At 43.2% G+C, this 24,203-nt stretch overlaps 1 protein-coding gene across 3 annotated transcripts in view; it reads right to left on the bottom strand.

The window, feature by feature from the left end:
• CREB5 (cAMP responsive element binding protein 5) overlaps window positions 1-24,203 on the bottom strand; it is a 128,435-nt gene that overhangs the window by 7,810 nt on the left and 96,422 nt on the right. For all 3 annotated transcript variants that reach the window (XM_030308160.1, XM_030308159.1, XM_030308158.1), the window contains 2 exons: window positions 8,246-8,563; window positions 3,718-3,945 (listed from right to left, as the gene is read on the bottom strand). In XM_030308160.1, the coding sequence (XP_030164020.1) occupies window positions 3,718-3,945; window positions 8,246-8,563 (546 nt within the window). The remainder of the gene's footprint in view (window positions 1-3,717; window positions 3,946-8,245; window positions 8,564-24,203) is intronic.

The raw sequence follows: 24,203 nt of genomic DNA, 5'->3' as shown, positions 1-24,203 counted from the left end.
TCAGAGCTGATCTAAGCCATGCTGTCGGAGAAAAGAATGTGGGTTCCTTTCGCTTCAGAATTTTCTACAGTGAAAGACCCCAGAGCAGTGGGTTAGGTCAAGGGAAGACTTGCTTGGGTCATCATCCTACCACTTGCTGATTCTGACTTTTGGGAAGACGCCTCCTGTTTCTCCCTACATAACATGTCAGATAGGGCAGTTTCGAATATTTCCCTCAAATCTTATACCTGTGTTGACCTCTTGGGTACAAATTTGTTGTGAGACAAGGAAATTGAAGTCTGGGAGTTTGATTTTGTTTTCTTAGGTCTGATTTTTCCAATCTGAAACTCCGCAGCCCAACCAGAAGGTTCTATGCTGGAAAACAACTCAAAAGTGGCAGCGGGCCATCCGAGACCTTGGATATTCCGTTTGGCTGGAGTTTGTTTGCTTAGCACCTTCCATTTCTGTTTACTTAAAATTTGGCTCACTGGACCAGCCTCAAGAGAGACACCTTTTTCTTTTGACAAAGGTCCAGCAAGACAAGACGGAAAGGGTCATTCAAAGGTAGCAGAATCTGCATATCCTCTCCAGCATCACAAGGCAAGATGTGGAGTGCTCTGCGTCACAGAAAACACGGCATGGCTGCGGTTTCTGTCCCTCGGAAGCTAAGCAGTGGTTGGAAAACACCGATAATTTAGTTTTTTCAGAGACTGTCCCTTCCTCGGGTGCTGCGTTAACAACCAGAAATATCGGTGCCTGTTGATTGGCCCAAACAGAACTTTTTTTCCCTTGTTTTCAGGGGCTAGAATGCTAGTATCTTTTTTTTCTTTTGCCAGTATGGCTGTACATGGTGCAAATTCATGGAGTAGGGTCTCGTAAAGGGGTAATTTACCTTATGTCTTTTGTAAAAGCAGTAATATACAGGCGTATACCAAGTCATGAACATATCTGACCGCAAAGGAAAACCAGCATCTTCACTTTTCCAGGATCTCTGCTAGTCTCTCCCCCCTTCTCTCTCTCTCTCTTTCTCTCTCTCTCTCTCTCTCTCTCTCTCTCTGTTTTCAAGCTCCAGGACCACAGTCAGTATGCCCAAGTAATTCTGCAAGGGCTCATTTTTGTTAAAACTGATTTAAACATTTGTTGGCAGTGTTATGTGCCAGCTGGCTGGTCATGGCTCCTTCATCTAAGGCAATGGTTCTCAATCCCTGGGTGATTTTGCCCCCACAGGGGATATCTGACAACGTATGGAGACTTTTTGGTTGTCACAACTTGGGGGTGAGGTAGAGGATGCTACTCATATTGAGTGGGTAGAGGTCAAGGGTACTGCTAAATACCTGCGAGGAACAGAATGCAACAAAGAATTATCAAGTCGCAAATCGAATAGTGCCAAGACTGAGGAATCATGCCCGTTTTCATGGTCCTCTTGCAAACCTCAGAACTGGTAGCAAATTCCAGGGATTCCCACACCTCCGTCATTGCAGAACCACTGGCTGGAACATTTGCCAGGCCCGCATGCACCAGAATTTTTATTTACTCAACATGTTTGTACAAATTAACTCCTTATTTAATAATTTAGCCTCATCGTTACTAAGAGTATCTGTGAAATTGAAGGTTTGATGTCCTAATTACATTTTTTTCAATACACCTAAAAACAAACCCATGATTACTATGAATGTTAAAAGTGCTTGTCCATCTTCTACCTAGAAGCTTCTCACATACCACTGTGGCTGTTGGATTCTAGAACTACAGACTTTCAAGCTGGTGTAACTTGTGAGGTGTTGAGTCCAGCCATCCCACTGTGGCTTGACTCCCTTCAATCACATCCTTGCCAAGTGGTCAGGCTGCCAGTTCTTGGACACTCCAGAGGTGGGAAACTCGCTCATTGATTCAACAAGCGGATATTGAGAGCAGACACTCAGGAGCTCACCATGTTAGCTTGCCACTATACTAGAAATAGGGGGTAGAGAGCAGGGGGAGAGGGCAATAAGGTAAGACACAAGCCCCCCACCTCATGCACATGCAGCTCTAAGCCACTGGGAAGAATTATTACTTTATTTCCCCCGCATCTGATGTGTATGTTTCCTATTTTCTTTCTCATGTCTATCACAAAAAAGGATGAGAAATTTAGGGGAAAAGGTGAACATACGTATGGAGTCCACATATAACCCAAACTTTCTTTATACATTTTCAATGTATACATTGGATGCTCCGAGGTCACTTCCGTTTAATGGCTTGAACACGCAAAAGCTTTGGGGATTTGGCAGCCTTATTGTTGGTTTCTAAGGATGCACAGAGAACCAGGTGGGGGAAGGTGAAAGTTACCTATGAACTATTAAGGTACAGAGTCTCCCCATCTGAGGCAATCTTTTCCCCCTTCCCTCCACTCTTCCGCCATTTTTTATGCCCCTAGAAGCACTGGGCTATAATCCACAACTCTCACTGCTATCCCGGCACTGCTTGTCACATAATCTAGTAGGCCGCTCTCTTTCTGCTGGTGGAGAGGGCATTCCTTTTTGTGTGGAAACAGATACCCTGAATGCATCATCTGTACAGCATGAAGTCTGCTGGAGAAGCCCTGGGCACTAGAGTTCCCTCCCCTTCTCTCCCAGAAATGGCCTTGTTAGAAACCATCCCCAGTTGAGCCACTCATGAAAAGCAAAAATCCTGTAAGATTCAAGACATGTCAAGTTTGAAAATGAGATGGGAACATGGCTTTTCCCATAGAGCAAAATAATAACCATAAATATTCCTTTCCTCCATTAAACAAAAAAACATAGATAATCTAGTGTAAGTCAAAGCAACCCCCTCACTGGTGAATATAGAGAACTGCCTTATAGTTGAAGATTTATTATGTGCTAGGCACTGGGAAAACTGCTTGGTAGACATTAGTTCACTTATTACTCTCAATGACTCCATGAGGTTATTCTTCCCATTTTATGGATGAGGACACTGAGGGCCAGAGAGGTTAAGCACAGCTACTTGCTGAACAAGAGTGCGAACCTCCGTCTGACCAAAGCCTGTGCTCTTAGCTCTGTAACTCAGTTGGGCAGGTTCTCTCTCCTCAGAGCTTGATTTAAAACCGAATGGTTATTGGGGCGCCCGCGTAGCTCAGTCGGTTAAATGTCTGACTCTTGATTTTAGCTCAGGTCATGATCTCACGGTTTGTGAGTTCAAGCCCTGCATCAGGTTCTGCACTGACAGTGCTTAGTATTCTCTCTCTCTCTCTCTCTCTCTCTCTCTGCCCTTCCCCTGCTTGTGCTCTATGTCTCTAAAAAAGAAATAAACTTTTTAAAAAAAATTTTAGGGGCGCCTGGGTGGCTCAGTTGGTTAAGTGTCCGCCTTCAGCTCAGGTCACGATCTCGCGGTTCGTGAGTTCGAGCCCCGCTTTGGGCTCTGAGCTGATGGCTTGGAGCTTGGAGCCTGCTTCCGATTCTGTGTCTCCCTCTCTCTCTGCCCCTCCCCCGTTCATGCTCTGTCTCTCTCTGTCCCAAAAATAAATAAATGTTAAAAAAAAATTAAAAAAAATTTTAAAAACCATCATTAAGGAAAACCCAACTAAACGGTTACTTTGTTTTGTCCAGTGTCCCAGAATTAATAAAGCTTGAGGAGGAAGCCTGCAGTCGCTCTGTGAGCTAATGTGCGGTATTACTGCTTAGGTCAACAAGTGCCTGCTGGGGCAGGAAATGCCAACTGTACACAGGGCCTTTGAGTCCTGAGGAAAGAGACAGTGGCCTGCACCTGAAGCTGCATGTTTGTCTGGGTGAGTTCTTCTGCTTTCTTTTCCAGTGACATCACCCAGACCTTCCTCTTCTGTCTGCAGCGGGTGGCAGCGGCCCGGTTCCGTTCCAGAAATTTCCTCCGCCTCTCGTCGGGATCCTCATCCACCACCCTTCGCCGGCGCCCCCCTGTGGGCTGGGGCGGCTGTATTGTCTGGGTCGGCTGCATCTGTTGTGTCGCTGGTGAAACCTGTTGGGCATGAGAGGGAGGGGCGATGGGGAAAGAGAAGGAACACGCTGGGTGAGAGAAGAAACCCAAGCTGGTGTTGAAATGCAAAGCACAGAGTCGACTGCTTTAGCGAGCATATTGAACTTGTTTTCTAAGAACGAAGTAAACAGTGAAATCACGCTCGTGAAAAGAAAAAGCACTGCGGAACTATCTGCTGTGATATTTTGGCAAGACGTAGAAACGACTTGGGAGAGAGAGTTAAATAGATTTTTCCCTGACAGACATTTGGCTGAATCATGTCAGGGGAAACACTTTTTTTTTCCTCTCCTTCAGATGTTAAACATGTCTTATTTAAGGTGTGTTTTAAAAGAGTAAAATGCCAACGCAGGGCTACAGGTGACAACAGAGAGGTCATGGTTATTGTCACCATATTGATGAGTCTTCTATCATCTGCAGAAAACTCCTTCCGGGCAAGTTGTGAGCTCCCTTCTTTCTCCTGGTGTTAAAACCGTGTTCCTAGAACTCACTGCTGGGACGTCACCACCGCTGAGACTCCCTATCAAAAGAACCCTGTGAGTCCCAGAAAGCAGATGAAATCCTATTTTCACTATTTCAGAGCTCTCAATGCCAAGGCCTCGCTGGACTGGCAAACTCCAGATGGGTCCACCTGTTCTTGGAGCTCTGCCTCAGAAAGGCTTTTCCAGGTGACTGGAAGCAGGGCTTATGCAGTGGATGCCCAGAGCAGTGCTGAGCCCCGTAATACACCCCGTCTGTGCAAGAGGGACAGAAGGCTAAGAATCACCATAGAGTCACATTGTAAGAAAACCCTGGAAGTAGCAAAGCACTTCATTAAAAACTTTGACTATACTTATAGATTCCTCCTAAGATCTGCATGGGGCTCAGCAGTATCTAAAGTTTTGGAGACCTACTGCCCATACAGCTTCATTTTCCTTCATGAGGTAGACACACAGCGCTGAGTGAAATTTCCACCACGGAGTCTTTATGTGTCTGGACACCTAATGCTTTCCCTAATGCAATCCACTCCTTCCCCCCTTTCTTCGTTCTCCATAAAGGTGTTCCTCCCCCCGCCGCTCCCCCCCGCTCTTCTCATTCTCAGTCACTCAGGCTCATGGCTGTAATATCTATAAAGTTGTTTTACAAGAGACATTTAACCTACGGAAATAACATGCAAAAAAAGTTTTCAAAAGGAAGCGCAGCAATGTTTTCTACCACATTCCAGTTCTGCGATTGGAACCAACCTGAATGACTGTAATTGCGCTAATAAGGGCTACCGGTTGACATCAGCTGACTGAAAGTGATATATTTTCGTCTTAAACCTCTATCAAATCTTATATGACGCACTGTAAAAGAATCGGGCTCACGGCTGAAGTTGGACTGCATCTCAGTAATTTTATCTAACCCATAGACATTTTCTAAAAGTGCTTATCGGCAATCCCTTTCCTCCCAATCACAGAGAAATAACAACAAAAATTAACCGTCTAGGGTCTTACTCACCAGAGTGGCCGGCGAAGATGTAATCCTCGTTATTGGCAAAGGTTTAGCCTTGTCATTTCAGATGCTGACTGCTAAGCTAAGCTAACCACCTCAAAGCAAAGCGTTAGGAAGGAACTCACTAAACTTGGCTATTTTGACCTGCACCATTTCTTTTTTTAATGAATTCCCGATGTCTAATTGTCAGCCCTGGACAAGATTCTCAAGTAGGCCAAACTGGGTTTGAATCTCCACTGCCGAGACCTCTCATCTGGTCTTGTATTCTCCTACCCCAACTTCAACCAACCTTTATCTCCGACACTCTTCCTGTGCCTTTACCCAAAAGGGTGAGCCATGTGGTGGTTTTAGGCTCAGTCCAAGTTCAAGGTTTAAAGTGTAGTTTGGACAAGAGAAATTCCTGGTGACTGAGGCGTGACACCAGGACTCTGAAATCACATCTTTATACGCAAGAGAATCCTAAGGAGCCAAGAGAAATTGCAAATGCGACCCTGAGCCCAGAATTTACGTCCCATCTCATTATTGTTGCTTATTTTCTTTTTTTTTTTTTTTTTTTTAACATTTTTTAATTTATTTTTGGGACAGAGAGAGACAGAGCATGAACGGGGGAGGGGCAGAGAGACAGGGAGACACAGAATCAGAAACAGGCTCCAGGCTCCGAGCCATCCGCCCAGAGCCTGATGCGGGGCTCGAACTCCCGGACCGCGAGATCGTGACCTGGCTGAAGTCGGACGCTTAACCGACTGCGCCACCCAGGTGCCCCGCTTATTTTCTTTTTAAATAGAATTCTGTTGGCGTAGATGCTCGGAAACTTTTCATAAAAAATGATGTGTTGTTATTTCATAAAGACAAATTTATCCCAAGTCATATTAGAATCTCAGAGTCAGAAGGACCTTACTATACTTCTGTTCCTAATGCTCTAACAATCATACAATTGAGCAATATGACAAGATCTCAGTAAATCAGCCAAGTTAACACAATTTAAGAGTGGCATTTTGAATACTGTCTAAATGATCTTGTTCAAATTTTAACAACACCAACCTGTACCCTTTCTCTTTAGTATGGGATTAAAAAGCAACTGTTTGTGCAGCTAATTATAATAGCAATTAACTAATTGCATATACAATTGGCCACTTACTGACTTGAAAGGGAGGGCAATTGGCTAACTGGTAATTAGCTAATGAATGGCTTTTATATTCAACTTGTTAAATATTGTCTGTTAAATATTAACTGTTAAACTTGTCTGTGAAGTAACTCGCCGACAAAGGCAACCAAAATTTAATGCTATAAAATATAAGTACACATTTATGTGAATTTATTTGCCTATCTTTGAACTTGTAGTTTTCCTTCTCCCTTCTAATGTCTCCATGCTGTACTATTGCATTTGACTAAAAAGGTGGTTTGGACAGCATTTTATTGCTAAACCACTTGTAAATGTCTATCATATTACTTCCGTTTGGAGTTAATCATGGCTAGTATGTATTGAAAACTGTGTCGAGGGCTTTACAGACATTCTCTTAACACTCCTAGGGGTCTACGAGTTTCTTCTATTATTACCCCATTTTGCAGATGGGACAACGGAGGCTTAGGGAGTTTAGCTGACTGACCAGAGTCACACAGCATATAAGGTGAGGAAAGAATGACAGATTTCTCACTCCAAAGCCAGCACTCTTACTTGCTATATAGAATTCCTCTAACTACGTTTGCAAATGTAAGCTTACCTAATGAATAAGCTCATCTATTGAATAGATCAGAGAGTTGCTTGTGAATGACCCATTTTGCAGATGGCTGTCCAAGTTTGGTGTGTGTAAGAGGAGGGGGTTCAAGAGCTCAAAAACTGCCTAGTGTGAGGTCCAGAGGCAGACGATGGAAGAGACGGTGAATAAGTGTTATATTTGGCGAACCCAAGTTCCCAACACCACTCTGACCCAGCTGGTTAGAACCCGGCAGTGTGGAATGGGTGGAGGGGACTGACAAAGGTCATCCTGCTTGAAGATCCAAAGTGTCTAAGGCTAGCCATTCTCCTAGACATGCCCTTTGTCCACTTACCAAAACTTACCCGGGTACACGGACCCGCCTCTCTTCTTGGGCTGGGTGACATAATGTCTGCCTGGTCCCCCAACCCTCTTTCAGTTGAGTCTAAAAGCTGGCTTTCTTTCGAGCCACTTCTGGTGACTCTCCACCCCTGGGATTTGGCCTTTCTCTAGAACCAATCATCTACTGAGCTTGGCTCTCTGACTACTCCCTCCAACGCATTTCACATTAGGTGGGATGAGTCACCTCTCTTCATCATTTACACAGCACCTTATGCCCTAACATCCATTACCGAGCTTCTTTGTCTGGAATTGTTACTCTTTAGATTTTTAACACTTGGTGCTATTCGGAAGACTGTCCGTGGTATTTAACTTCCATTTGACACGTGACAAAATTGAGTGCCTATGTTCTAAAGCACTGCAGCCAAAACCATGGCCGGAATTAACTTATTTTTCTCATTCTCTATTCAAATCTTTCTTTACACGCTGAAATTCTTCCTAATCGTCCCATCAGTATCGCCTTTTTTAGAGTTAACTTCGTGACATGAGGTTCACATTTGCCCCCAGGGACCGGGCCTGATATTTACCACATTATTTCTAGAAACTATGGTCTGGGAAGGTCTTGCAGGTTATCATTACCTCCCAGGAAATGAACAGAGCTCCCCAGAGTGTCACAAAGAGCACCCGAGCTCGTCACACAAGGTTGCTGCCAATGAGCCCCCGAGTTAGAGCTTGCACTGATAACAACAAGAGGGAAAGAGATCATGAAAAGGGTCTACCTGTGCTTGGTTGCCGGAGTGCAGGGGTGGGTGTGGCGAGGTCTGGTGATGTGCAGGGTGTGCGTGAAGGTGGGAGTGATGATGTGGGTGGTTCTGCTGGTGATGGGGTTGAGGGTGAGGATGGTGGGCTGGGTGCTGGTGCTGGTGCGGGTAGGGGTGATGGGCTGGCAGCGTCTGGTGCTGATGTGGGTGCGAGTGCATGTGATGGTGTGGCGTCTGGTCCTGCCGGGAGCCCATCATTTCCATCATGTGTCCCATGGTGTTCATATTCCCATTTGACATGGCAGCGGGGTGGTGAGTCAACGCGGCCTTCAACCTCTGAAACAGAACAAAACAAGAGGGGACAACTGAGGTCAGTCATGGACGGAATAGGAATTTTGAAACAATGACTCATATTTTCAATTCTATGATACATCATGGTACTACTGTTAACAATTTTTTATTGGTTGGCAGTATGGCTTATGGGAATTTCAAATTTTCATGTATATTGTATATGTCAGCTGTACACGTTAATTCAACTGTCGCAGCAAATGAGCAGGACACCCTGTCAAGAGTTAGACAGTCTACCCAGAGGCATTTCCTACTGATTTCCCGCTATCGATTATTCATCGTATCCTATCGGCAGCTGAATGGAAGAGTAAACCAAATAAAACCAATCAATACAACAATGCCACCGAACCAAGGGCTCATCTGACAGGGCGCTGTGTTTTGTAAGGGTCACAAGAATAAGAGATTTCTTCCTCTCAAAATATTTCTCAAATACAAAGAGGAAACGATTTCAAATTTCAGAAGACGGGAATGGTATGGAGCCCTTTTAGGGCTCCAAATGAAATTCATGATCTAGAACTTTTGAAGGCAATATGGAGGTCTTTTCCATTTGTTACCATGATATTTCTCATAGTCCCTCCCGATCACCTAATTTTTCTCACACAATAACTTTCTTCCGGTCTTTGGGAAAGACGGGAGGAAAGTGGAAACATTTGGAGTATTGCGTTCTATAGCTTCTTTGGTGGCCACATCAACAGTCGTATTTCTAACCCCAAGGCATTGTCCATTCACAAGCAAACAGTCATGTACACAAATAACGTCTACCTGAATCTAAAAGCAGGTATCAGCAAAATGCTTCTATAAAGAATCGGACAGTAAATATTTTCACCACCACAGGCCTTACAGTCTCGGTTGCAGCTACTCAATTTTGCCCCCAAAGCGGCAACAGAGGGTGTATAGAGGAGTGAGCATGCTATGTTCTAATACAACTCATTTAGGGCGAGGAAGTTGAATTCCGTGTAATTTTCACATGCTCTTCAACTTTTGACTTTTCATCATTTCAAAATGTAAAAACCATTTTTCAGCTCACGTGCTGTGCAAAATGAGGCACTGGGCCAGATTTGGCCCACGGGCCATGGTTTGCTGGCCCTGATTTAAAGAATCGGTTAGTTGGTAATCAGCTTAGTCACAGTTTCTTCAAAATTGCCTTTTCTTGTACACAGGCAATTATCATCATATCCTGAGGGGCACAATGTGCTAAGCACTGTATAATATAGTTACTCCTTGTAAATGTATCTTCTGCAGGGATGATAGTCTGGTTGACAAGCTCACACTGGCTTCACGAAGTATTTGCTACGGGACTCAAGTTCTCCCCTGATTTGTGATTTTATCTGATTAATGATGGTGGCGCGCAGTCACTGTGAAAAGGAAGAGTTACATTTGAATGAGGGTCAAAGCAACCATGTTCCAGCCCTGTTTAATATTAGCATTTCTCAACTGGTTAGAGTCCGTTGTTGATAAATGCCAACTGAATTCATCAAAATCTTTAGGTAAACAAACGCAAAGAGCCCCCCACTTGTAAAAGAAAAATAAAAGGGAGGGGAGTATGTGACGGACTAGATCTTATTATCAGATAATCACTGAAAACATTTCCTGCATCCAGTCTCAGTAACCACTAAGCCTACCTGCTTCCTCTTTCCTGAGTACCAGCTACTGACCTCCATCATATTAATCCTGCAGAAGTTAAACTTCCTGGATCCCTGGGAAAGATTAGACGCAGGGTATTGTGTTTATTATTACTAAACGGAAAAGCGAACTAATACTCCTCATCTCTAATTTTTAGAAATGATTTCATTATTTTTATAACAATGCTCATTATAAGACATTTAAGCAATGCCTGCAAGTACAATGAAGTCCGCAACCAATGACCCAAATGCGTTCTTTGCATTTGGTGGGTGAATGGCATTCCAGACAACTCTCTATATGCATATGGGGAGACAGAGGAGTAAGTAGAATAATGTCATCACAGTGTAACATTAGCATACGAAGTAAAAACTAAAATGAATTCCTGGACTTCAGATACATGTTTCTTTATCCCAAGAAATGTTTCTAAATGACATCTCCGAACTTAAGGGTGAAGAAGATTATGAAGAAGATTATATTGAAATCACAGTGTTTTGTTTTCTTTTGTACGTTTAGAAATTGACATGTTGGGCAGTCTTGATAGACCTTCTCAACTATTCTTTGCAGTTTCATTATTACAACAACATACAGCTATGTAGTAAAAAAAAAATCAACTACTATAAGAATACGAGGTGAAAAACTAAAAGACACCTGCCTACCCTTCCCCTCTAAGCTCCAGTCCCAAGTAACTTGCCTTTGTTCTCTTTAACAGTGTATCTTCGACACCTTTCTCTATCATGACAAATGGCTAATAACAATGGCAGGCATTAATGGAGCACTCGTTTCATGGCACTCCCCATTCTATGTTTTACAAGCATTAACTCACCTCATCCTCAGAACAGTCCTGCAAGGCTAAAAGAGAGGCCAAGCCACCTGCCCAAGCTCAAGCCACCACCGCAGAGGTGTAGAGGTGTGCTTACCCCAGAGCCTGTTTTCTAAACCGAGAAAGAAGGTGCCGGAAGGCATACCATGCACACTTGCCAAAGACCTCGTTATAAACTGTGTTATGCCACCTCCTTATCAACCAAAGAAAGGCAGAAAGAAGAGACAGGCCTACAATCAAACGACAAGACAAGGTGCCGTTGTTGCATGGTCTCAGCACACAACTGCAGGTCTGGGATATACTCTTCCTGAAGCTTGGCAGATGGAAGGGCGAATGGTAAGAATTTCTAGGAAGCTCCAGTGCAGCAAAGGATCATGGAATTAGCACGATCATCTCCCTTGCTACCTTTGTGAAAAAGGGAGACTCGTCTCCTCCCTGCCCTGTGCCCCAGACACACAGATCTGAAAAAGTACATGTGTCCTTCTTTTCTGCCCCACTTCCTAGCGCTAAAGGTTATGACCCTTTTGTCTTTCTAATGTTCAGAGGACGATACGGGGTATGCACAGACACCGAGGAGTGTGGCCATGCCTTCCCGTCAGCCCTTGCGCTTCCGACACAGGCCACAAAGGCCTTTGCATTTGATAGTCTTTTTGCCTGAAATGCTCTTTCCCCTTTCTTAGCTCTTGGCTTCTCCTCGCAAAATTTTTGCAAAAGGAGGGTGCATTAACCCTCTCTGGATACATTTTCCCTGAAAAAGTAGGATGGGAAACTGAACAGTTGTTTAGCAGTGGTTCACTATGTTACCCCTTCAGTGCTACACACAGCTTTTCCACCTTTCATCAGGAGCAAATGGAGCCTGACAAATAAATACTATCCGCCAGATCTTCATCTCTCAAATAATTAGCTTGTCCTGTTAAGGGAAATTACTCGATGGCCTCAAGTCTATTCTTGCATGTTTCACGCCAAGACAACAACACTAGTGAGGCTTACAATATTCCATTTAACTAGTCTTTCCTCAACAAATATTCATGGAGCTTCTGTGTGCCAGGCACTGTCTCAGGCACATCATTATCTGCCCCCTACCTGAAGGAAACGGGAGACGCAAACAACAAAACTTTTCAAAGCTCTGGAGAGAAAAACACACACAATTCAGCAAGGAAATGAAGACGTGAGAGCACCCCTTAGAGACCCACAGGCCTTGGGGTTGAGACCACCCTCCAAGCACCAGCCTGTGTCATTTTTGAAGGAAAGCAGTGCCGAGAAATAATTATTGGGGCACTTCTCGAAGTTTTAGAGCCTACTGCTTCCCTGCGTCCTGGTACCGACACGAATCACTACACTGTAAACCATTAAAATATACCAAATATAGATATTTGTACCCCACTCTTTTCGGGATGATAAATCACCATTAAATGAGTCCAAGCTGTATTTCCCAGAATGATTTTTCTTTTTGAAGCTGAACTGTGTCTTGCTTTAAATAACATTCCACCCGATGCCAAGAAAAGGCAAGGGAGAGAGAGGAAAATTGAGGAGCAAATAAACATATATTTTCCCCCTGTAAAAACCAGGGCTCTTACTGAGGTGTGACTGCAAGAAAGAAAGAAAAAAAAAATGATTCTGTTTACTCTGTATTATCATCCTCCACCACATCCATTTATTTGAGAGAGCAAATCGGGAGAGACAAGGAGAAGCCGGACACAGCTGGTTTCAGTCAATAAGGGTCATTTTCCTTCGGTCTGTGTATTTTACAAGATCCTTGCTCACTGTTCCCGATGGGAGAGTGGTGGGCCTGCTGCCCGGGATCTGAGTCCTGGTAAGTAACGAGCCATCTACCTGGTCCCGTCCTGCGCTCGGCCACCAGGGCGCAGCCACGCCCCCTTTTCCAGGGCCAGCTTCGGGCGGTTGCACAGCGCGGCACCTTGTGAAGCCCAGGTAGGCGCGCACGTCATTACCGCCACATGGGTGCCTGCGTGAGCACACACGCACGTGACACACCCACCCACACCCACCGCAGGCAATTTATCTCCCATTAACAACTCGCTCTTGCCAATTAGAAACATTTGTGGAACCGTAAAAACATTTCTTCTCCATCTAAGGCGCAGCTGATTGCTTATGTTTTACAGACTCTGAAAGCCAAGCCGAATTAAACATTATTTGAAATTCAGCTGGGTGGGGGTGGGGGGAAGGTTGGAGCATTCTTTGGAGAAAGGTTTTCATTAAAAACGGCTGTTGGGTTTTGTTCCAGAAAAGAATGTGATAACATCAAAATGTAGTGTTGCTGAGTTGACCACAAGTAAGAGGCTGTCTACATAAAAACAGGGCAAAATCCCTGTTCGTATTTCCTTTCCAATACAGGATAATTGCCATCAGTGGCCTCCCCCAAGGTATGGCTTGAAATGTATGTAATTTCTTCTTTTTTTCTCTTCCCCAAAGATCACTGATCAGATGACATGGGTCAACACAGGCTTCTGAAAGGTCCAAATGGTCACTGATGTGAGACTGGAAACCTTAGCCGGAGGTGTACTTGAAATATCAATGACTACTGACTTACTCTAAGTATCAAGGATTTCTGATTTTAGGTCTCTGAATTAGTAAAAAACAAACAAACAAACAAACAAAAACACCAAAAAATAAAAAAAACAAAACCCGCTATTTCTCCACTGAATTTTATGACTACATGTGGCCAGTTTGGATTCCAAAATGCTTCCCAAACTCGAGAAGGGATAGGGATGGGCAGAAAGAGACCTGTCACATAGTGCCGTGGGTCAGTAACATGAACTTTGAGCTTTATTTTGCCAAGATAGAAATAGTGTTGATGTCCAGATTCACATCTGGGCTTCAAGATGTCCACTGAAAATGACTGTATAACTCTAATCGCTTACTGGATCTTAAAATGCACATTTATTTCAGGATCTCCGTTAAGATAATAAGCTAAAATTATGCCTGGCTTAATCGCTTGGAATAAAATACGCTTCTTTCAAAACTTTCACAATGTAACTCAGCTCTGATGGTTTCATAATTTAAGTATTTCTGCTTTTGGTGTGGTTTGGTGAGTACAATTCAAATAAGGCTCCCAGGTTGGAAGGAGAGATTACCTGCGAAGGGCAAGATGCTATAAAGTCTAGCAGGAAAGAATATTCATACTCTCTGTCATGTTGTCATTAAAAAGCATTAACTCTGAAAATATTAGAGACCATGTAATTAGTAAAAAACACAAAGAAAAAGTATTATAAATCATTACTCTAGTACACGGGAAAACGATGCAAGGGAATTTCACAAGAATGAGAAAAGCAGAACTCCAGCAGTTTTAATAAAAGCGAGGAAAAGATTTGGTGTTTGATTTCAGTCTCCCATTTTCCACTTGTGGATACAACTTCTAAAATGAGGTAAAGCAGACCTAAGTGCTAGATGAGACGTTAAACTGTGGTGGTTAAAAAGCCAAACAACCCCCTTAGCAATTTCCCTGCCAGCCTTTTTCCCATTAATATCCAAATCATATATTAATTACAGTTTTGCAAAAGTGAGCCTTCGAAAATTCTTGTTAAATGAAATTAATTAATGCACGCTTAGAGAATTATTTTATTTCAGATCCCTACCACCTCCCCGCCATCTCTTGGACTCTGTGGCTGCCTTTTATTTTATTTTATTTTATTTTTAATTTTTTTTAATGTTTTTTATTTATTTTTGAGACAGAGAGAGACAAAGCATGAACAGGGGAGGGGCAGAGAGAGAGAGGGAGCCACAGAATCGGAAGCAGGCTCCAGGCTCTGAGCCATCAGCCCAGAGCCTGACACGGGGCTCGAACTCACGGACCTCGAGATCGTGACCTGAGCCGAAGTCGGACGCTCAACCGACTGAGCCACCCAGGCGCCCCTGTGGCTGCCTTTTATAAGTTCAGCAGGATGGTGAGTGTTTTAAGGGGATGTACATTTTAGTGAATTTCAAAACAAACTGACGTTCTGACAGCAGGAGCCAGTCTTAAATTCTGCGATAAGACGGCTTTCAGTCCTTAGGTAAGTGAACCTCTTCGGCTCTGGTGCCTTAATCTGCCTAACACATGAGGGCAGAATCAGAGAGAAAGGATCTGAGTTCAAGTCAGCTAAGAGGTGGGAATCTACTGGAGATGCGAGTTGTAGGCATGTCTACAATTAAAGAAAGAAAGTCATATAAACCATAAGCATATACAGAATAATTAGTGGAACAGGGTGGAGTTGTTTTCTGGGCGGTTAAACCAGTTTCTGATGAAAAATAAGAAAATGTGGTATTAAAAAACACTTTTTTCTCAGCATTAAAATATACGTTTTACTTTTGATTTTTAAAATTGATAATAGGGGCGCCTGGGTGGCGCAGTCGGTTAAGCGTCCGACTTCAGCCAGGTCACGATCTCGCAGTCTGTGAGTTCGAGCCCCGCGTCGGGCTCTGGGCTGATGGCTCAGAGCCTGGAGCCTGTTTCCGATTCTGTGTCTCCCTCTCTCTCTGCCCCTCCCCCGTTCATGCTCTGTCTCTCTCTGTCCCAAAAATAAATAAACGTTGAAAAAAAAAATTTAAAAAAAATAAAATAAAATAAAATTGATAATAAAGCACAATGGGGGCGCCTGGGTGGCGCAGTCGGTTAAGCGTCCGACTTCAGCCAGGTCACGATCTCGCGGTCAGTGAGTTCGAGCCCCGCGTCGGGCTCTGGGCTGATGGCTCAGAGCCTGGAGCCTGTTTCCAATTCTGTGTCTCCCTCTCTCTCTGCCCCTCCCCCGTTCATGCTCTGTCTCTCTCTGTCCCAAAAATAAATAAACGTTGAAAAAAAATTAAAAAAAAAAAAGCACAATGGAATATTCATCACCCATTAAAAGGAATGAATGAAGGAGTGAAGGACATGCTACAGCATGGAGGGATCTCACAAACATTCTGTTTAATAAAAGAAGCCAGACACAAAAAGTCTTATCTTGTGTGATTCATTTGAAACAAAATATCTAGAATAGATAAATTCACAGAGAAAACAGATTAGTGGTTGCCCAGGCCGGAGGGGAGGGGAGAATGAAAAGCGACAGCTTAATAGGTACAGAGTTTTCTTTGGGGGTCACGAGAATGTTCAGGAACTAGATAAAGGTGATGACTCCGTACAATATTTCGAATGTAGTAAATGCCACCGAAATGTACATTTTGCGGTCTCATGATTACATGATTGCATATGGTCTGTATGTCAATTAAAACTATTTTAAAAATAAAGCAAACTAAGAATCTCTCAACAGGGTGTCAACAGAAATTCTTGATTTCATCTGAGAATTACTAATCTTCAATTTGATGCCACCTGAAGTAAAACACTGCATTATGAGTAATAAAAGCCAAAAAGATATTTTGCCCTAGAATGGTTACCTTCACTGCCAGATTTTTAGTCCCTGTCTCAGGGACTTTGACTCCTCTGCAAGACGTTGGTACCCTCTTTTCCCTGGAACTCTTGTCATCTTCTAGCTGGCTCAAAACTACAGAGAAGTTTGCCTCCAGGGTTGACGAGGGGGGTGGGGGAGAGGGGAAAGTGGGTGATGGGCATTAAGGAAGTCATCTGTTGGGATGAGCACTACGTGTTGTATGGAAACCAATTTGACAATAGATTGTATATACAAAAATTAAGTAATTAATTAAAGATTTAAAAAAAGTATTAGAATTCTTATTTATGTTACTTTATCTCTCTACATGATGTGCCATAAGCTATGTGTGGCACATTAATAAAATGATTCAGATAAAAAAAAAACTACAGAGAAAACACAGAAGCCATCAAGGTGTCTAAAGAGAGAAATTTAACAGGGATCGGGTAACATCTTACGCTTGCTTAACAAAAACAGAAGAAAACAAAACAAAAACACGCAAAACCCCACGACTGTCCCAAGGCAGTGGAGTCGGTGGAATAACGGAGGTCGCAGGAATTTCATGTGAATTTGTAAAGCACCATGATGCAAGGCACACATCGAACCAGCTGATGTGACTCTCGGCTGCGTCGATAAAACTGGATCAGGACTGAACGCAAGAGAGTGAGAATCCCGTTCGTCCACCTCCGCACGGGCGGTGAGGTGTGCCATACAAGTCCATGTCCCCTGTATTCCTGCCCCCTCTCTCGGAGATCTCGGCATCACACCTACTAGGTGTTGCATCTTCTCCAGGGGAATATCCCAGTTCTCAGCTGGCGGACATACGCGCCTCTCCCCCGCTCTGTAATAGCACTGTGATGAATACCCTATTTTGAAAAAGTGTTTGTTTTAACGTACATCTGATGATCTGATCAATCCAGTTGGGTTCAGCTTCTAGGCAGAGGTGACAGTGCTGATGGCAGTGGTAGTCGTGTGTGAACGGGGGCTGGGTGTCTGTTAAGGGAGAGCTAAAAGGAGAGGGGGTGCAGACACCTGTCGAGTATCAGCTTTAGTTAAAGAGCCTTTTCTCGGGTCTCATTTTTGTATTCTATCGATACCCCCGTACCGAAGTGAGAGACTGCCTTATTATATAGTTCTAGGGGTCCCTGCCATTTGGGGTCACCGAGCTCGTTAAGCACTACGGGATGACCTTGGGTACTGACTTAGCTCTAGCAGATCTTACAGTCTCCTGGCTGGTTTCCCTGGCAATTTTAAAGGTGCTGAATCCACAGTGGGCTTAGAATAAATATTTGTTGATTGCCTGCCTGCCTGCCGCCTGCCAGTCTCCAGGAGTGGTGCCTAACCATGGAATGTCTTTGAAGCGCTGGCCTATAATTTTCTCTACAGAAAGAAAACCTTCTGGTGGTGGTTGCAGGGAGAATAATGCCCTTTGTCTCACTAGCAAACACTCCTCACCCCCCAAAAACCCAGCACCTGCAAGCCTGGGTAATTTTAGGTGAGGGCTTATTTCCAGCTTTTATGGAAGAAGAAAGTTCTATTGGAAAAAAGTAATCCTTTGTTATTTTATTTTGGACGAGCTTTTAATCAGAAACATAGGCAGTAACATATGTTAGAAAAATATATATGAAACATAGAACTTTGCATTTGTAACTCGCTATGGAAAATCCATGCTAATGCAACATTAAGTTTGGGGTTTTAATTGCACAGGAGTCAGAGAATTCAGAGTTCAAGTTCCCACAGCAGGCTTCACTCCACATGTGCATCCCAGGACGCTTCCTGAATGGGGTGACCTAATTATTTGGCAAAACGTAGTGCAATGAAGAGTGCTAGAAAGGATTTCTCCTCACTGTGACACTTCCTATCATCCCAACCAAGAGGGACAGTGGTCGACTTCAGCCACATAACTCGTACCCTTGATAACGTACGGCAGTCTTTGGTGACCATCATGGCGAACAATGTCACCGTGATGCCAGAGGTAGGACGTCCAGGTCTTGACAATGAGCCTCTCAGCTAGAGCCGCCAAGTAACCACCATGTCACCGGGTTCCCCAGCAGACGGTGCCCCATGCCCTTTCAAGGACAGCTATGTGGAGTGGGCACTGTCCCCCTCATCCTTGCTCTATTGCCAGAGGATGTCTCTTAGTAATGCAGATACTTGAACTCCCGAGTCTGAAAGTCTGACTACAAGGCCCCCCAGGGGATTAGACAGGCCTTCTTGGACACATCTCTGCCTGGTCCTGAGGAGACTTGTCCAAGAGAGCTGTTCTACAGTGTCGTCCTCCAGCTTCATTGCAGTTGTTGGAAGATGGCAAGATGTGTGCTACTGTCTGTCGGAGACATAAGGTGTCTGGCCAAGGGGACCACAAACTTATCAGAGTAAGAAGAAGTCTCTAGGTATTTCTCTCTAATAACGGGTAGCATGTTGTATGAAATATAAGGTGTCCTGTCCCTTGGTATCTATTCCCAAGTCTGTCTAGCATGTTCTATGTGTGTTCAATTCTGTCTTTCTCCTTGGTAAAGTGGTAATGGTACATTCTAGTCCTTCGTGTCTGCATTGCCTCTAGATCTGATCCCTGCCTGAGTTCCCTAAAGTGTGTTAACACTGACATGGGAAGAGGGGAAGAGGGAGGGCGTGGGGGGGGGGAGAGAGAGAGAGAGAGGGAGAGAGAGATTGCAATAAACTCTGATTCCCAAAGTGCTGCTTAGCTTCCACTGGGGACTTTGCAAGTGTTAGTGGTCTAGAGTCACTGGGCCAACAACTGAATCAACCAGCTGCGATGGTTCTTCTATACCAAGAAGAGTCCCAGGTCTGTCTCTGATGATCTGGATTATAGGGTGCTCAACTCAGTCGCCCTTGGACAACACAACAGCGCATCTATAAACAGCCCCCAGGCTCTGAGCACATCGAGAATCCTTGACGCCACTTAGGAGCTTCCTGGTCTCACTGAGCGGAGAGGGGAGGACCGGGAGAAACCTGTAAGAGACTCAGAACGAAGACGCATCCTCACTAACAAAAGCTCTCACAGCACAACCTTTGGTACTTTAGGTGAACCACACCAGAGAGAATAAAGTTGGGCTTCGGGAAGCCACAACAAAACATCAACTTTCCTCCCTAACCCCCGTGTGTCTACATTTGAGGCATTTCCAAGAGGAGCCATTTATAATTCACGGAGAATGTGGCCACTTGTGTATGTATAGAAAGTTAAGCCTAGGGAGGGTTTGTGAATTTGGCCTGAGAAGATGATGCTGTGGAGAGAACACTTCCAACCCAAAAGCGAATAACAAACAACTTCCTTCTGAGCTGAGGTGCATCCAAATCATGTTGGTTCTCACACGCGTTTTTTAAATTCCCCTCGTAACCACGTATGGACAAATATCAAGCATTCTGTGCTCTTCTCTAGGTTTAGAGTTTTCTCTGAAGCTTTTCTTTTTTTGTTTCAGGAGGTCTGATCAACAGGATCCGTGAACTATTGGGCATTTTTTTGAGAGTGGAATTATAGGCCCTTGCTAAGCTACCTTTTTATGGCTTTGTTTCTCTTGTCTCTATGGTATACAATTCAACGAACCAGAGATCTGTATCCACTATTTTTCTGTCTAAACACAAGTAATGGGGGGGTTGGAGAGGGGAGAATGTGGAACCATCTCTTTAAATCATATTGTCACAACTGAGTACCATTCTAAAAACGCCAAACAGAAAGTGTTCTCGTTGATTTATTAATTGCAAATGACCTAAGAATTGATCCCAACAAGCTTAAAATATCATTTTCGTGATCTGTCTTCTTTCCAGCTCAAATAACTTCATTTCTGTCTCCAAATTTCTCTTCAGCAACTGCTCACCAGGAACTAACAATAATATAGTAGCTTGCCCTAAATCAGTACCTTCCTTCTAGAGAGAGCAAAACACTTTGCAGATAGTAATCCTCTGCGGTAGGTAACAAAGATCATTCCCCATGTTCTGGAGATGTAGGAAGTTCTTGTGAAGAAATGTTAAGTCATCTGCTTAGAAGCTAGTGCAGAGAAAGGATTTTGGTTTTATTTTTTTAAATATTTTTTTAATGTCTATTTATTTTTGAGAGAGAGAGACAGAGTGTGAGCAGGGAAGGGGCAGAGACAGAGAGAGAGGGAGAAACAGGATCCGAAGCAGGCTCCAGGCTCTGAGCTGTCAGCACAGAGCCCGATGTGGGGCTCGAACTCATGAACTGTGAGATGATGGCCTGAGCTGAAGTTGGACGCTTAACCAACTGAGCCACCAAGGCGCCCCTGTTTTGTTTTGTTTTTGAGATTATTTTATTTTCCTTTGTTTTCATTTTTGTAGATGTTAGAAACTCTTCTTAATTCCAGTATAGTTAACATATATTGATAGTTTCAAGTGTACAATACAGTGATTCAACAATTTATGCATCACTGGGTGCTCATCAGGGCACTCATCAAGGGCACTCCTTAATCCCCATCACCTATTTCAGACATCCCTCACCCACCTCCCCTCTGGTAAACCATCAGTTTGTTCTAAATACTTAAGAGTCTGTTTCTTGGCTTGTCTCCAGTCTCTCTCTCATTTTCTCTTTGCTCGTTTTGTTTCTCAAATTCCACATGAGTGAAATCATATGGTATTTGTCTTTCTCTGACTGACTTATTTCACTTAGCATTATACTGTAGCTCCATCCATGTCATTGCAAATGGCAATATTTCATTCTTTCTTATGGCTGAATAATATTCCATTGTGTATCTTCTCTACCCACTCATCATTAGATGGATACTTGGTCTGCTTCCATAATTTGGCCGTTGTAAATAATGCTGCTATAACAATCGGGGTGCATGTATCCCTTTGAATTGGTGTTTTTGTTTTTGTTTTTTTGTAAATAGAGAAGGGATTTGAACCTGATGTTCTTTGTGCTGCAACCTGACAGCTCGTCTGGTTAGAAGAAATCTTATGGATAATAAAGAGCTTGGTGGAGAAGTCAGGAAGGAAGGACAGAAGCAAAAGCATAGAGGGAAGGGAAGCAGACCTAGAGAAGAGTAAAAAGAGAGAAAGGAAGTCAGCTCTAGTTGGAAGTGGAAAACACACTCCACCCAAGTGCTCTAATATTTGTATTTATTAATTTACAATGATAAGGCAGAATAATTCTAAAAGAGAAGTGGATACGAGATTAAGGCAAACTGTCCCAAACTCAAAACAAGCTCAGTTCCCTTTTTTAGAGAATTGTCCATTTCACCCTCATTTCCAGATAAATTCATCACCAAAGGGTATTATCAAGTGGTTTCTTCTTTTCGCACACGCTAGCAAGAGACAGTCTGGATTTAACGTGGCAGATAAGGCAGGAATCACATCTTGTAGGGTTGTTTTTTACGTGGAGAAAATCATAGATAGACACTTCCCCACTTCTGTAAGCTTTTCAAACCATACGTGGTTAACCAGAGGCTAACAAAATGGTTAACCAAACGTGTCAACCGCTAAGCCAAGTGGAAACAGTGATGGCAGTTCAAGCACTGGGAGTTGTTCTCCCATTTCCGGGACACATTCCACCCAACATCCAGCCTGACTTTCAGAATGGTGTCATGTTTGAGGAGCATGTTTGGGGCTGCTGTCTTCACATGCGTGAAGCCCAGCTGACCAGGGGAAGGGCCGTCTGCATTTATAGAGTGCTTCTTCAAAGCAGCTGTTGCAGCTCTGGGTAGGAATTGAGACGTTTTCTCCAGTGTGTCCACATTAAGTGAGCTCACCACTTAGCTCTGGTCTGACTAACTGATGGGACCAAACCCATCAAGTGGGAATCTTTTTAAAGTAGGAGATCGATTGTTATTCTTGGTACCATTTCAGTGCCTGCTACTTTTTCCTCTTTTTTTTTTTCTTTTCTTCTGCTCCAAAGTATCCTTTGATTTCCTTCCAAAATCCATTCACTACGGGAAGTATATCATTATTAAGCTTCCTTGGTGGGACACCGAATACTGTATGTTTCGCCAAAGAGGACAACTGTCCGTAGTTAAACACTAAACTTCTTAGAGTTGGGTAAAATTTGCTATTTAGAGGAGGTCTATTTTTTTTAAGGCACTGCATTTATTTGTATTATTTAGTAGTGCAAAATTCTTTCTAGAAGTAGGAGGAATATGTACTAAAATCCAATGTAAACAAAGAACGAAATAAATATTATCCTCTTCCGTGGCCAACCCCAACTATTTCTCCTAAGGACAAAACAAGTCTTTAAATCAGAATCCAACAAGAGTAAATAATCTAACTGCTTTGGTTGTTTCTTTCGAAATCTTAAACTCAGTCTGGGTACACAACATTCCTCTACTTGGTGATTTTGTTTTGTTTTGCTTTTGAAGGTCTAAGACATTTTTTTTATTATTTTTTAAATATAATTTACATCAAGCTAGCTAACATACAGTGTATACAGTGTACTTGTGGTTTCAGGAGTAGATTCATCGCTTATATACAACACCCAGTGCTCATCCCAGCAAGCGCCCTCCTCAATGTCCATCATCCACTTTCCCCCTTCCCCTGACCCCACCCCCTCATCAACCCTCAGTTTGTTGTCTGTATTTAAGAGTCTCTTATGGGTTTGCCTCCCTCTCTGTTTGAAACTAATTTTCCCTTTCCCTTCACCCATAGGGTTCTGTTCAGTTTCTCAAGTTCCACTTATGGGTGAAAACATATGATATCTGTCTTTCTCTGACCGACTTCTTTCACCTAGCATAATACCCTCCAGTTCCATTTGCAACAGTGCTTGGTGATTTTGGATGGAAGAGTGGAGAGACATGGACAGAGGGAAAGTGGATGGAAAAGGAGCGTGCCTTCATTCTTTTAAGTGTTTCTTCTTTCCTCCCAGATTAAAAATTTTTAACCAGTTTCGGTTTTTAATTTAGAGTGTATATCACAGGACAAAAATCAGGAACTCCAGGAGTATGTATTCATGATCCCTGCTGTTTACACCCGTACTTATTATTATTTTAATCTATCTTTTGAAATAACTGACTTCTCTTTGAATCCTAATTTTAGGCCTTGTTTCCTATGCAGAGATAGAAGCACTCTTTCCATTCTATTGCTCTTGGCTTGGTTTTGATCTCAGAATTCAGATCTTCGTAATATCAGCTGCCAATTAATTAAGTACATTATCAAAAGGACAGCCCAACAGAAAACCTTTCACCTAGTCCTAATAAGGTGTGGTGTTTCCAAAGCACAGACCATTTGAACTCAGTGAATGGATCTGTTGGTAAGATTGACCTATTTTAAAATCGACACACCTCTCATGAAGTGTGGTGATGAGGCTGGATGATAGGGTTGTAGCATCAGCCTAGTTGATTTCCTTCTACATGACCATAACTACCCAGGAAAGGGGCAAACATCTCAGGTTAAGTAAATTGTGATCATTTCAGAACTTGATGGTTACAAATATCGTGAATCAGGCATGATTTAGATTTCGATTTAATACTGTCCTGAGTTTCAAGTCTGGCTCAAAGAACACCTACAAAACATCAAACATGCAAACAAACTCAGTGCAGTACTTGCGTCTCCCCCAACAGATATAGGTGGATTCTGTTTATTTTGAGAAAATAAGGTTGTCAGGACAACTGACTGAGACATTTCAAATGCAATTTAAAGTCATACTCTGTAGTACACTAGAAAAACAGTGAGCCTACCATTTTAGGGAGATTAACACGTCAGATGCACATCGGAGATTTCCACATCCCGTGTTGCCAAAATAGATGCCAATTTAGGAATATGGAAGACTTAAAGTAATTGAATCTTTCACTCTTATATGCTCTTGGGGAGCATGGGTGATGTGAACAGCCTGAGCTCTGATGCGCTAAGGCTGGTCATTAAATGTTCC

This window comes from Lynx canadensis, chromosome A2 (assembly GCF_007474595.2).
Source record: "Lynx canadensis isolate LIC74 chromosome A2, mLynCan4.pri.v2, whole genome shotgun sequence".
Classification (NCBI taxonomy): Eukaryota; Metazoa; Chordata; class Mammalia; order Carnivora; family Felidae; genus Lynx; species Lynx canadensis.
This window is presented reverse-complemented; position numbering and strand designations above follow the sequence as displayed.